At 42.5% G+C, this 15,294-nt stretch overlaps 1 protein-coding gene across 2 annotated transcripts in view; it reads left to right on the top strand.

Moving 5' to 3' along the window:
- The window catches only part of RSU1 (Ras suppressor protein 1), a 195,484-nt gene that overhangs the window by 95,465 nt on the left and 84,725 nt on the right, over positions 1-15,294 (top strand). For both annotated transcript variants that reach the window (XM_082648421.1, XM_082648422.1), the window contains exon 8: positions 8,585-8,717. In XM_082648421.1, the coding sequence (XP_082504547.1) occupies positions 8,585-8,717 (133 nt within the window). The remainder of the gene's footprint in view (positions 1-8,584; positions 8,718-15,294) is intronic.

Raw genomic sequence — 15,294 nt, 5'->3', positions numbered from 1 at the left:
ACATATATCCCCTATGTTTTTAGATTTCCTTCCCATTTCGGTCACCACAGAGCATTGAGTAGAGGTCCCTGTGCTATACAGTAGGTTCTCATGAGTTATCTATTTTATACATAGTATCAGTAGCGTATATATGTCAATCCCAATCTCCCAATTCATCCTATCCCCTCTTCCCGCCTTGGTATCCATAAGTTTGTTCTCTACGTCTGTGTCTCTATTTCTGCTCTGCGAATAAGTTCATCTGTACCATTTTTCTAGATTCCACATATGTTCTGACTTCTTTTGAGATCAGTTCTTCCCCCCACTCACATCCTGTGGCTCTTCATAAAATGAGACTTCACAGTACGAGCTTGGAGGATACCTGTTGGTGTACAGTTTCCCTAGGGAATTCTCCCACATCTGTACTTGAAATGGATTACCAAAGGGTGTGATACTGTTATTGATCCTATGAGAAGTTGTGATTGCTGGAACTTACTCTTTGAACATCCGTTTATTTTAGTTTATGTTGTATTATACAGGGACGTCTCCTGGGGAGTCTCCAGGGTAACCGGGGCTCCCTGGGTGCTGACATTTCCAACTTCCCAGGCAGTCAGAAGGTTGTCCTTGACCTGGGGAACTTGAATGGAAGGACGATGAGGTTTAGGGGGACGCTGAATGACCCAGTGCACTCCGGGCACCGACCCCTGCGGGGTGCTGCAGACTGCCACCATTTAGAAATCTTCAGTCTTCTAGGAAATGAAATCAGGCCTCCTCAATTTTATCTTGGCCCTACTTTTGATCACAGACCTCTGAGACGCTTATGAACTTGGGGGCCCTCTCTCCGGAAGAGCGCCACCATGCAAATGTAGATTGATTTTGCATTCCATTTCAGGAGATTGTGAATCCCCTGAGCGAACCTCTGTTTTAGGGAAACTCTTTTCCAGTATACGTTTTTCTCTCCTTTGCAGATTTCATTTAACATAATCGTGAAAAGAGTATTTTATTTATTTATTTTTTTAATTTATTTTTTTTTGAAAAGAGTATTTTATATTTATGTCGTGCTTTCCAATGTAGAGAACCACTTTGTCCACGTTTGGGCCCCTGTCCACAATCCTATCAATCTGTCCTATTCTCCCCACTTGGCAGATGAGAAAACTGAAGCTGAGAAAACACAAGGATTTCCCTAAAGTCCTTTGGTCACACAGCCAGTGAATGGTACGTGGCATCTGGAGCCAGGTCTTCTGGCCAGATCCACTGGGCTTTTGTCTGTACTGCCTGACGTTACATCAACAATAACATGGAAATCTGGCAAGCGAAAATGAGATTACCTCCCACATTTAGAAGAATGATGGGGAAACCCTACGCCAATGCCAGGTTTACAACGTGAATTATTTATGGTGCAGCCATGGAAAGGGACTTGCAGGGTAAAGCAGCGATGGTGGTGTGCACTGGGGAGGCCCACTGCTCTGTTGCTGGGTAATCCTGTTTACACGTGACTGAGAGACCCTTCTATTCCATCTTATCCTGGAACACAGATATCAAGTGGCCAAGAAGGGCAGCAAGGGGAAACTGTAAAATGATCCTTTTCTTCGTGGGTTAGAAGGGCTTCTGGACTCGTTCACACCGACACACATAAATCAGATGCACTTTCGTTGGAGCCATTTGACAGGGTGTTTGGCTTTCTCAGAAAAAATCTTTTTCATTTAAATTGTGCTCTTCCCTCGACGAGATCAGAAGAGTAACAGTTTTAGTATGTTTCACACAGCAGCAACGCTTTGTATGTATTAAGTGAACAAAAGGCGTGTTTTAAAAATGTGTCGCCAGAAGGCTAAGCAGACAATTGCCAGAATGACAGTGTGGCCTCGAATTCCCCGCAGAATAAATTTGAGAGCTGTCAGGAGACATCCCAGCTTGCTTTGATTGCATCGATGATGCACAGAAAAAGCAGCAGCCTCAGACCCCCGCTTCTCCATCCAGTTAGGGTTTAGCAGATCATCATCTATAAAGCGTGCTGCTCCCTGCAGTAGGATGATGCTGTTTTAGATAAAAGCCACTGCCTTTGTACTAATTAGCGCCCATCGTGTATTTTGAATTGTTTCTGATGATTCCCTTTCCAGGCACCTTATTCTTATTTAATTATAAAAAGAATCCGTACTTGTAATCACATGGAATTCTCGAAAAAGAAAATTAACGGTTTACCCTTTATTCTGCTGGTTCAAATCCCTTTCCCACCTTGCGTTCCCCTCTTTGAGGAAACCAGTATTAACAATTTGATACGTATCCTACTCTTCTCTTTTTTTCACGTAAACATTTCCTCATATACATAATCTGGGATTTCTTTCTTGTGTAATTTTTCAATAATGAAATCGTAGCAAACTTAGTACACCCTTAATTTTTAAGAATTAGAGTGTAGATCTCTTTCTAGGTCAAAACATACAAGTCTATGTCATTCATTTTAATAACTGGAAACATTTCGTTGGGTGGCTGTAGCATCCATTATTCTGCTTCTCACCTATTGGTGAACATTCTGGTTGTTTCCAGTGTTTTACTACAGCAAACATTTATTATTACAATATAAGCATCATTTTATAAGCTTTATGATCATTTTCCATTCAGTGAAGTATGTTGCTAAAGAAGTGAACAAGGTGGAAACCTTCCATCTCCAGCTGTCATCTCTAATCATGCGCTTCTATAATTGGTAGCCTCTTCCATAGTAATAAAATCTTAGAGGTTTACGTGCAGGATATCGCTTTCTATCTGGAGCGGCCCTAGAGGTAGCTTTTATTTTGCGTTGGAGTCATTTGTGGTGAGCTTCTGTGTACGGATTCACTGCAGAGCAGAGGCGATCTTTCAGCTGTCATAATGTCCCATCTAGACCCCTTCCACAGTGAATCAATTCCTTGGGTTTGGGCAAATCCAGTATACTGATGATAGACTACCCCATCAACCATGGTTTGCTAGTTTTACCTTGTTAGACTATAGCCTTAGATTTTCCTGAGTGAGAGAGCCTGGGTTTTAGGGTGAATTAATTTAAAAAGCGTTCTGTGGTATTTTGGAATTCGGGAGGGAGGGAACGATGCTTTGATGACGTGAAAAATTTGCCCAGATCGCCTCAATTGCTTAATATCTGATAAATGATGTTACATGGTTCTGGGTTTTGAGTACTCGGGAAGAATTCTTATCATCAGTGTGATTATGAAAACAACCAATTTCCATACGTGAAAACCAGTGCCTGCTTCTTAATGGGGCCACAATGCCTGTTGCATCCCATCACACGTATAACTAGCGAGGAGAAGGACAGTTTTGCACGATTGTAGCCTTTACAAAATAACAGTTGCACGGCAAAGCAGCTGTACTCGAGGCTCTTGAAAGAAGCATACATGGTCCTTTTGCAGGTAATAAAATGGAAAATCCAATTTGCAATTGCAGAAGCAGCCTCTGAGTGACAAATGATCTTCAGGGCAGCGCCGGCCAGAGGGTCACCACTAATCACGGCGCAGGCTGGCTCCCCGTGTGGCCCGGGCCTCCCCAGTGGAGAGGGAGTGGAGGGAATCTGTGTCGGGGAGTCAGCCAGCGTGTCCGCGGATGCTCCGCTTTCTAGCTTATTAGATCCTCTTTGTCACAGTGCTTAATCCTGCCGTCTGATCCTTGTTAGAATGGCACCAGAGCGCCCGTTCAGGCTTCTAATCAAGGAGGTGGGCGAGGGCTCCTAACTAGAGCCAGCGAAGCGTGCGGCAAGTTAGGGCTCCTGCAGCCTGACTGACGGGCTGAGATGCTTCCTGCATGTTATTACCGGAAAGGGAACCCACCTCGGACAGCTGACGGAGGGGCTCAGCTGAGGCCAGAGTAACTTGTTGCTCAGCCCATCGCAGGGACAGGTGTCAGCTTTTCCCACGGGATAATGGCCGAGCTCCACGCGTTATCTTAGCCCTCTTCTGAAATTGCCAGCCTTCAGAGCGAGGTGAGAGAGCCAGAGACACAGAGCCGACTGGCAGGGCCACAGCTGCACAGAAGCAGGTACTGTGTCCTCCACCAGTGACATGCGCTCAGAAAACAAAATCAGCACATCCTGTCCCCCCGAGCCTGCTTGTAGCTAGGAAGAGTTGGCGCTGGGTTTGGCTTGTGAGGTTTCCACCTCTGCCATCTGTAATAGTTGCCTGCGTTAAGGTGTGCTGTGGGCATCAAGCATGGGTTTCATGGTGCTTTGTTAAAAAAAAAACAAAAAAACTGCACAGCATCAACCACAAAGCTCCTGTTTGCTTCCTGCCCCCGCCATCGTTCTTTTCTGCTAGGCCTCCCAGTTCTGGTATTCTGTGAAGCACCTGCGAATCTGAAGTCTGTCTGATGCTAACTCTGGCTTAGGGTTGTTTGATAGTAAAGTAAGTAAGTGGGGGAGGGGAGGGTAACTCCTCTCTCCACCCTCCCCTCCCTCAGCTGGGATGCACAGATGAGGGGGAAGTGATAGAAATGAAATTGCTCGTGAAGAGCCTCTGGTCCTTTGTGCGTACCCCAACTTCCAGACATCAGTTGAAGACCCTTTGCCCCGAAGGGAACGTGTCCAGCTCCCATCCTGCGTTTGCTGCGTGCTCCAGTTAGCAGCCGGCACCAGCCTTCCCCTCTGCCTCTGCTGTCTCCATGGACGGTGCTGAAATAGAGACGTTGCTAGGCATTGACAGATCCCCGGGGGGTTAGAGGCTTCAGACGAGACGGCCCAGGGAACATAGCTGACCTTTCTTGACACCGTTCCCCCAGGTCTGTCCTGCACGTGTGGCAAGCGGGGAGCATCGAAGTTGAGCGCGTTATTCTCAGAGGATGACCGCTAACAAGCCTGCCGGCTTAGTCAGAGGCTGTTACTGAGTGAGCAAGAGGCCGTGTACATTCTAACGTGGGTTTGTGGGCTGTTGGTGAGAGCATGCAGGCTCTTCCTCTCTGCACCTGTATGTAGATCTCAAGGATAGTCCATTAAAACCTGCTCATAATGTCGGTACTTTTGGAGTAGTGGGCAAAGCTTGGACCTGGGTGGGAGGAAGCTGGCGATGCAGCCTGGGAAAGAAGAGCGGGTCGTCCAGGCAACCCTGGAATAGCTGAGGCTCATCCTTGAGGTCCTTCCTAGGCCCTTTCCCTGGTCCACGTTGCTCTCATATTGACCCAGAGCCCTGAAAATACAACGTGCTGAGAAATCCTCTGTGCTCCCAACATAGCCACCTCCCCTCCCCTTCCCACCCTTCCTCCCCAGAGTTAAAAAAATATATATATATATATTCCTGTGATACCCATCTGAACCAGAGGTTAAAAGGAAAACAATCCAGTTGAGTAAATTCGTGGTAATATGTGAATGACAGGGAGTCCTGGAAGCGTGTTCAACAGATACAACTCTACCCACTGGAAATGTAGACCGGATTTTTCATTAGAATAACCAATTTGTTGGGGGATGAAGAGGAAAGATGTTTAGAGCAGAATCGCCTTTATCAGGGAGATCCCCTTTGCTTAGGAATTGGATATGCTTTCCAGGGCTTTTTTTTTGAAAACATATCTTTTTTCCAAAGGTCTCATGGATTATTTCTTTTCGTAGTTGATTCCATGCTGATGTCAGTGGGCAGGGCCTGGAGGCTGGAAGATGATACTGTGTAAGCGTAGGTTGTCTAAGAGGTGAATGTTTTAAGAGACATGCTTTTACCTCTAGTGCCTCCGCCTCCAACTTTTTAGTGAATTGTTTACCCCGTGGTTACTGTCACCTGGTAGCTCAGCCATTCCCTCGATGACCATGCTTCCTAAGTATAGTGGGCAGCATAACACACTCTGTGTTTAAAACAGGACACTTCAGAAATACAGACTTGTTTTAAATAGAAGACTTTTTCTAGGAATTTCTATTACATTCATTTTTAGGAAGTGTGGAAATAGGACAAGAAGTAATGAGAGAATGATGTGGACGACAGGACATAGAGGAAATGAGAATTATAGTGAAATTTAACCAAGCGATCAGTTTGATTCTCGGGAAGCTGAAAACCCCTTCCTTTCTCCAAGTAAAAATAAAAACAAAATATCTAAATGGCAGTCCATTGCCAACAAGGTTACACCCTGGTAGGATACTCAGCTAAACCGAATATGTGCGATGTTTGGATTTCCATTTACCCCAAGCAATTTTCTGACTCATGGTTGAGAGAATAAAGCTCATTAATTTCTCAAGTGATTTAATATCTGACTAATGATGTTTAACCATTAAGATGAGGAAACTGACAATATTGATAATCTTGGAGAGAAATGTATCTGCTTATTTTCGTACTTAACACCAGCAGATTCTAAGTAGCTTTGGAAAGATCATGATGAATTACTTGCTCTCAATATTTAGTAATATCTGCTATCTTTAAAAGCATTTCATGAAATGGTAATCACTTTTATATTGGTCTTTTCTTTCTCCATTATTCTGAATAGTTGCAAGTTCATAGAGGCACACCTCAGAGATATTGTAGTTTGGATTCCAGACCACCGCAATAAAGCAAATATCACAATAAAGGCATTCACGCCAGCTTGTTGGTTTCCCAGTACCTATAAAAATTATGTTTACACTATACTGTAGTCTGTTAAATGTGCAATAGCGTTATATCTAAAATAACAATGTACATACTTTAATTAAAAAATAATTTATTGCTAAAAAATGCTAACCATCATCTGAGCCTTCAGTGACTTGTAGTAGTGACATCAAAGATCACTGACCACAGATCACTATAACATACATAATAATAATAAAATGGATATCGCAAGAATTACGAAAATGTGACACAGAGACACAAAGTAAGCAAATGATGTTGGAAAAATGATACCGGCAGGCTTGTTGGACATCGGGTTGCCACAGACCTTCGCTTTATACAAAATGCAGTATCTGCGAACCACAGTAAAGTGAAGCATGATAAAACAAGTTCCGCCTGTGTAACAAAAAGAAGACGGATTCAAGGTATTGATTCTTTTGTTTTAAGAAATGCTACGTCATCCTGGTAAACATTTTCTTTTCATTCCCAAAGCTCGGATTAGCTAGGAAGTTGATGGGCTTTGTGCGATGCTTGCATCCTAGAATATGTTTTCCTTATCCTGAAGTTATCACTTATGACAATATTGGCCGTAGAGCCTGAGAACAGGACAGATATGGCACTTTGGTTGTGTCCTGGGAAGAATAAATTGCTTGGTGTCTTTGCTCAAAAAGCCTTGGACTGTAGACCAGGGGTCTGCAAATGGACTTCCTCCGTAGGACTTTTAGGGAAAGGATTTCGGTGAGTCTGCCAAGTAAAGCACATACGGCTCTGCTGTGTCACATCTGTCCCTGTGTCTTTCTTAGGCAAGCAGGTTCTAGGAAGCTCTTTCTCACGCTGCCTTTTCCATGTTTAAATATACCAAACAGAAAAACAGAGAGAGAGCTGACTGACCCGTCCATCAACAGGTGGTACCCAGATGCTGGCTGCCTTCATTAACTCATCCTTGGTTGATCTAGGTTGACATGTAACCTGATAGCTTCACCAAGCATTGTAGGAAAAATAGGAGATTTGGAGTCAGAAGCCTTAGACTCCAATCCCTACTCTGACATTTTCTGATCTTGGACATATTACTTAATTTCCCCCCAAGTTTCCATTTCTTTGTCTATGAAGCGATGTCAATTACTGACCTTAGGGATTGTTGGAGAATCAAAGGTGGAAATGCTTTTTACAGGTAATTTGTCAACTGGTAAGGGCTGTAGGTGTGTGCGTTTTTACCCTCACCATGTTGATGAGACTCATTTAGTGCTGATTCCGAGGTGTGTTTATAGTACCCGAATGAGGCGATAATCATTCTACTTGGGCAGTATTCTTATCTTTCTTCACTCGTGTCCTGCTTTGATGAAAAGTGGTGGTGATTGGTTCAGGTTTATTTTATTTTATTTTTTGAATTTAATTTTATTTATTTTTTTATACAGCAGGTTCTTATTAGTTATCTATTTTATACATATCAGTGTATACACGTCAATCCCAATCTCCCAATTCATCACACCACCACCACCACCACCACCACCCCTGCCACTTTCCCGCCTTGGTGTCCATACGTTTGTTCTCTACATCGTTGTCTATTTCTGCCCTGCAAACCGGTTCATCTGTACCGTTTTTCTAGGTTCCGCATGGGTCAGGTTTAGATCAGATTGGACAAGTGGTGATGCACACTGTCAAGATGGAATTTGGGGAGGTTCTGCTATTAATGGTTCTCTCGATCTTGGAGGGCCATTGTCGTTTCTGTAGCAAATACTTGGAAAAATGAAGCAAATGCTTCATTTGCAAGAATTCCAAGTTTACTTCCTTCTTACATCTTTACTCCCTCTCTCCTCCCTCCCTCCCTCCCTCCCTCCCTCCCTCCCTCCCTCCCTCCCTCCCTCCCTTCCTTCCTTCTTAATTTCTTGGGCCAGTGTACAATCGCTGACATGGCATGTATATCAGTGATGACTTTTGGTAAAACTTTTTAAAAGAAATTAAATGACTCAAAAAATGCTTAAGGTTGTGCTATGATTACTGAGCAGGAATTACTTCTTAGATTTGATTTCTGTTGGTTGGATGACCTTCACCTTTTCTTTTTCCCCCCTCCTTCTTTTTAGGAAACTTGGATTTAACTGGTCAGAAGCAGATATTCAAAGCAGAGAACAACCCCTGGGTTACCCCCATTGCTGACCAATTCCAGCTTGGTGTGTCCCATGTTTTTGAATACATCCGCTCTGAGACGTACAAATAGTAAGTAGACTATGATTTTCTGAAATAGTTTGGTTTTACAGTAATTATGCCGTTTTTAAAAACCTATCGTGTGATCTTGTCATTGGCGGCACCGAGCTCAGAGCATTTTAAAATTTTATTAATAACCACATGTAATTGTCTCTGTTATTTATAGATTATTTTTAATTGATATTTTCAAAGGGAATTTATACCAATTTTGTTTAGAAATCTCTTAAGGTATTAAATTGGCTGATTATGCATGGCACTAAGGAGATTCACCAAATACACGAAGATCAGAACATACTTTTTTCTCCTTTGAATGTAAAGAATAACAAATGTTATGAACAAAATTGTTAAGTGGTTTATTTATAAAATCAGTAGGGAATACTAAGAAGACATCATCCTATTCTTCAGAAACTTTTACTCTAGTGAGATAATAATCTCTCTAAGAGAAGAGATAAGGCAGAAGACAAGCTGGAGGAATCAGCTAGCTTAAGTCGTAGCATCAAAATCTCTCAAGTCCTCCCCTCTGGTCAAGGGCACCTGTGCGGACCCAGCCTTAAAACCAAACTATTCCCACCTCTTTCTTCCTTAGTTTGTCCGGGTTGGAAGGAATTCTACCACCCCCCACCTACTCTGTTGTTACTGTTAATCTTCTGTCATTACTTCTCCCTCATCCACTCCCCAGCCCCAAATTGAAGTGAGCATTTCTCTCAATGCTTCAGTGACCCCTAACACCAAAATCCCGTCACTGCTAGTTTTAAGCAAATGCAAATGACTTGAAACAATGCGTAGTCAGGTTTAATCTGTTCCTGTGTCTGGTACCAACTTTTGAGAATTTAATATCCCAACTCTTAGAGAAGACCTAGGAGATCATTAAAAGTTACATTCAGTTTGGAGTCTCCCGTTTTTTGGTATCAGAAATACGCTCCCCCCACAAACTCAGCACAGCTGTCTCGGAATCTGTGTTGGGACAGCAGGTCAGACTTAACTGACGGGGCAGAGTCCTTGCCTCTGAATGGCCAGCTGTGGCTCTGGTAGCACATGTCCCCGTATGCCATGCTCCTGGTTACACATCTGGGACTCCTTATGGTATATTTCCATCTGACAGAATCACAGAGAAGATGAGCTGTGAAAGAAGAATGGTGTTCAGGGGAAATAGACTCAAATTGCCAAAATGATGGCGTATCCTCATATGCGAATGCAGCGTAAAGCATGGTTTAGATTTCTTCGAAGATGATACCTTAACATTTTTTTTTGATACCTTAACATTTATCACATGTCATAAGACTTACCTTAAGAGTAAAATGAGAGATGTATAGGCTGTGTGTTATTGTTTCATGAACTACATAGATATGTGCAATTATTATAGATACATAGTTTTTTTAAAAAAGAATGAACATAGCTCAGCCTTGAAAATTTGTTTAATTATAAAAATGTGTGAAAATATAGTTGCAAATGAATCGTTTATTGTTCATTCGGTTTCTCTTAAATTGTTAATCGTTGCTAGCATTGGCTTTAGTTAAGGCTCTAATTTTTCGTTAGTAGATGGAGGATTATGTAGGGCTTGGTTTGTAGGGTATGGTTTTAGAACACCATTGTATAGGATACCTACAGAAAAATAAATAAGGTCCTGTTATTCTAGAATTGGGGGGAATACTCTGTTTTTTCTGGTTAACAGTTTTTTTAATTTACCATTCACGAATTTAGAATTTACAGAGAATTAGAATACATTGTGTATGAAAGTGCTTCTAATTGTAATTTCATTTGAAAAGATGACATTGTGAATGTGTGGATTTCGTCTTACCTTTGAGTCATTAGGCTATTAATCACCATTATATGCTGTTACAAACTAGTTCCGTTTATTTGAACATCGTTGGGATTCTGGATGAGTGAGTGGTGTGTTGCATTGGTTGAGTTTATTGGTAAGTTATTTGAAAGGGAATCTGTGACATTTTAATCTGTGACATATTTGATGTATATATTCTTGTCTATCTTATTAGCATCTTATATTTAAGGATCAGAGTAAGCGGTTTACCTATTAGCTTATTTTTTATGTGTTTGTTTTCCTCGTGGAGAATTATCTTTTGTCCAGTTAAATCAACATTAGAAAGCTTCAACAAGCATGGGAGAGCCATTGTCCCCTTTCTAGGGGGACCAATCAGTACTCTGTTCGCTGCTTTTAGAAGAGTCTGTGTGAGCCTCTGCTGGGAGAATGCACTTGACATTAAACTCCTGGGGGCAGGGACCTCCTTAAAGTGAATTCCCTTAAGAGTTTTCCCCTTCTCTCCTCCTTGGGAAAGAGAAGAATGTGAACCACTTCCTGTATCCCAGCTTTCTGCCCTCCTGTTCTCCCAGTGAAGTAGTTACCTTCATTCCTTGATCAAACATACCAGCAGAAACATGGACTGTGAACTAAGTAAGACACTGCCTCAAGCTCTTCGCCTTTTAGAAAGATGCTTGTACAAAAATGCCACCACTATGTTTCACTGACGTTTTAAATTTAAGGTCCTCCTTTACATGAATAGGTATATGTTAGTATATCCTCATGTAACTAGAACCCAACTTAATTCTTTCATTTTTTTAAGCAGCCCCTTCATAATTAGAGGACTTTTAGTATCCTTCTCAACTCTCTGAATAAAACCCTCTAATTAGCAGATATTTGGCTACTTTTGTAAAGCTGTACATGTGAGGACTTGCAAGGAGGCAATTTATTCGTTACACCTGTATTTTTTTAAACAAGGCCAATGTCTCAATCAGTACCTTAGTCTTAGATCCTTTATTCTGAAACCTGTGGTTTCTAATCTTCACTTCCTTGTTTCTTTTTATATGTCACATACATCCCTAACAATGAAAAAATGCTTTTTTTAATATTGATCTTTAGCCTGTCATAAAAGCATATTTTTATTTAGTTAGTTTTTAGATATTTATTTATTTGTTTATTTTTGGCTGCGATGGGTCTTCGTTGCTGTGCGTGGGCTTCTCATTGCAGTGGCTTCTCTTGTTGTGGAGCACGGGCTCCAGGCGCACGGGCTTCAGTAGTTGTGGCACACAGGCTCAGTAGTTATGGCTCACGGGTTCTAGAGTGCAGGCCCAGTAGCTGTGGCACACGGGCTTAGTTGCTCCGCAGCATGTGGAATCTTCCCCGACCAGGGCTCGAACCCATGTCCCCTGCATTGGCAGGCCGACTCTTAACCACTGCGCCACCAGGGAAGCCCATAAAAGCATATTTTAAATTTTTATTCTGTTACTTAAAATACCAGTGAGTCTCCTTCCTCTTTTTTCTTTTTAACCAATCGACCCATTACCTAAATGAGAGCATTGAGAACTCACCAGCGCATTTTATATCCCTTCATGTCCATGGTTGAAGTTCAAGGTGACCTTCCTGTGCTAAGCACATCCTGAGAGGCCTTCCAAGTCTCGAGCAGCGACAGGCAGGAAAGATGGATGATCTGATTTCCAGACTCTAACGGACTCCAGGAGGAGACGTGGATGTTTGAAACAAAACAGGGAAGCCGGTGTTCAGGAAGAATTAAAATACTTGGCAGTGATTTAAGCTGATGAGGATGAAGCAGGAGGGGATGTGGGCAGGTGTGGCTGGGAGGATGCCAAGGTGCGATTCTTCAGGAGATTGTTCTTTTGAGTACATTCGGGGCATTCATCACATCCTCATCGTTCCTCAGATGGAGGTTGCTCTTTGTTCATTTATGGTACTTTCAGCAAAGGGAACATATTGGCTGGTGTCATCGCTTTGCCCGCTCATTGTCACTTATTCCCTCTGTTAAAATAATTTGCTCCGGGCTTCCCTGGTGGCGCAGTGGTTGAGAGTCCGCCTGCCGATGCAGGGGACACGGGTTCGTGCCCCGGTCCGGGAAGATCCCACATGCCGCGGAGCGGCTGGGCCCGTGAGCCATGGCCGCTGAGCCTGCGAGTCCGGAGCCTGTGCTCCGCAACAAGAGACGCTGCGATAGTGAGAAGCCCGCGCACCGCGATGAACAGTGGCCCCTGCTCGCCGCAACTGGAGAAAGCCCTCGCACAGAAATGAAGAGCCCATGCAGCCAAAAATAAATAAGTAAATAAATTAATTTAAAATAATAAGAAGAATAATAATAATTTGCTCCGTCTGGTGTTGAGCATCAAACCCTACAGGTGCGTTAGCGTTTTCGGGCTGTTGTTGAGTAACTTCTTCTAGGCAGAATTATGATGGGATAGTCACCGCTTGTTAAGTTTCCAGAAGGCAGATTTTTTTTTTTTTTTTTTTTGTCTCCGGGAGAAGTCGGATTGGAGTCAGGATCCTTGACAAGATGCTTTGTGAAAGGGAGTAACTCGCACTTTGCACATTTCCATCAAGGAAGGTGGATAGAAACCGCAAGCCATTTTAAAAACTGACACGTTAACTCTTAACAAAAGAAGAGGTTTGACAAATGTTAAGCTGAAAATGTGTCAGTTGAAAGCGACGTTTGGAAAACAGGCTTCCTCATGAAGGCTGCAATTTGTAAGGCATGGCAGCCCTAAAGCCTCATCTCCAGCCTGGCATGACTCAAAAGGGGCTCCCCTATCATTTCTCCTGTCTTGTGACTTTCTTTGCACACCAGAGAAAGGTGCCACACTCACTTGCTTTTCTGTCTCGTGTTTTAGTCTTAAATGAAGATGTTCCTACTATTATTAATATTACTTAACAGAAACATTTTAACTAAGCAGTGTTGGGTGAGTGGTGAGCACTGATGGGAAAAATGCTAGCAATTTCTCCTGCCTGGAAGTCTAGCAAAATAAATCATCCTGTCGAGCTGGCTTGTGAGGAGGAATAAGTGCTTTGATTCTGCTGCATACAGTTTCTCAGGCTGTTTTACTCGTAGAATTAAAATGAAGTGATGTTTTCTTGTTTTCTGCAGTATGGGCAAACCTATTAGAGGCTGGAATGGGCATACATGGGCTTTATTAAATAACTACGATATCCCCTAGTGGCTGCTGACTCAGAAGATCCTTAAGTAACAGATATATCTGGTCTACCAAAAGGCTAAAGAATTTCCAACTTCATAAGTGATCCCATTTATTGAAGACAGCCCTTTGCAGAAGGAAATCCTGTCTAACGAAACTCCTTAAACCTTATCTTTCTGGTGAAGTATAACTGGATGCACAGAACAAGCATGGCTTTATAAATATCACAGAAGGCTGGAGGAGCCAGGTTAATGTGCCCGGACCTTGCTAGCAGTTAGTGAATTTTTTACATAGTGATAGTAGGTGGGCAAGATGACAGAGACTTTCCTCTTTCATTACTGTATCCGAAAATAGCTCCAGGTAAGCCAGAGAAACACAGTATTTCTTTATAGTAGACGTGAAAAAGAAGAACCAATTTTTCCTAAAGCTTTCGACATAAAGATTGCTTTTATTTTTAAAAGTTGACTGTGTACTGTGCTCCTGCTAATTTATATTTCCTTTATAGATGCTACATGTGTATATTGCGCTTCTTTCTTTAAGTTAATAAATGTATTCTCACGTTTCCTCCATAATACAAAATATGATTCACACTTTTGACATCTCTGCACCTGTTTGCATACACATGTGCTGCATTTAACGAACCTTGCTATGAAATATCAAAGAGAAAAGGGAAACCCATAAAATATGTTGTATATCAGCTAGTATTGTGTCATACCCCTCATTTCATGTTCACTTTAAATGATAAAACTTACATAGCATTCCTTTTTCTCCAGATAGTATGTTACCAGCGTAAGGGGTTGACGAATGTTAATTCCACTGAATAGATGTAAGTCACGATGGGACATAATAACAGCGTTGATCTTTGACTTGGTCCCTCACCTGTTTTCTTTGTGTGGCCAGGAGACATTAATTGCCCTGGTAAATTAATCCTTCCCCTCTTAAGGGAACAAGAGGAAGGCAGACTGTTTGAGGAAGAGTGCATAACAGTTCTCTCTTCCAAATTTTTTGGTAGATTGCTTAATGTAATTTACAGTTAAAAGGAGTTTTTCTTTTCCGCTTTTTACTTGCTTAGCACTGTTATTCAGCTGGACTTCAGAGGTCATCAGTATTTTTCCTTTTTCTTAGTGCATGTTCATCCTTTCGTCAATACGTGGAGTTTTTACATGCCTTTTAAAGCTTTACTTTCCTATAATTTGTTAGCCCATTCAAAACAGATCAGTTTTTTAAGTGGGCGGTGCTTCCCATTTGACATTTCCAGTGTACCTGGAGTCCGGGAGGGTGGCAGTAGGGAACTTGCACCCCCTAAACCTATAAAGGTCAAAGGTAAACTCTGTCAGGGATTGAAAACCAGCTTCAGGAGGCTAAGCTGGGATTCCTGAAGGCCTCTAGGAAACCCCATCTTACGCGTATTCTGGAATGTCTTTCACTCTGACGTGCCTTAGATGCAAATGCAGACTTGGGAAAGGCTACCTCACATAGGCACATTCATTCTCTGGTCCTCCAGTGCGGTCACGCCTCAGCCACGCCGTGCTGGGTGAGCTCTGTGAGATCAGGTTTGACCAGTGAGCTGGAACTCTGTCAGTCTTTCTGCATTTTATTCCATGACTAGGGCAGGTATCATTAAAGAGTTGCGAATAGGGCTTCCCTGGTGGCCCAGTGG

The sequence above is a fragment of the Grampus griseus genome (genome assembly GCF_964374135.1).
Source record: "Grampus griseus genome assembly, chromosome: 2".
In the NCBI taxonomy this organism is placed as follows: Eukaryota; Metazoa; Chordata; class Mammalia; order Artiodactyla; family Delphinidae; genus Grampus; species Grampus griseus.
The sequence above is the reverse complement of the archived record's forward strand: the minus strand, read 5'-3'. Positions and strand labels throughout refer to the sequence as shown.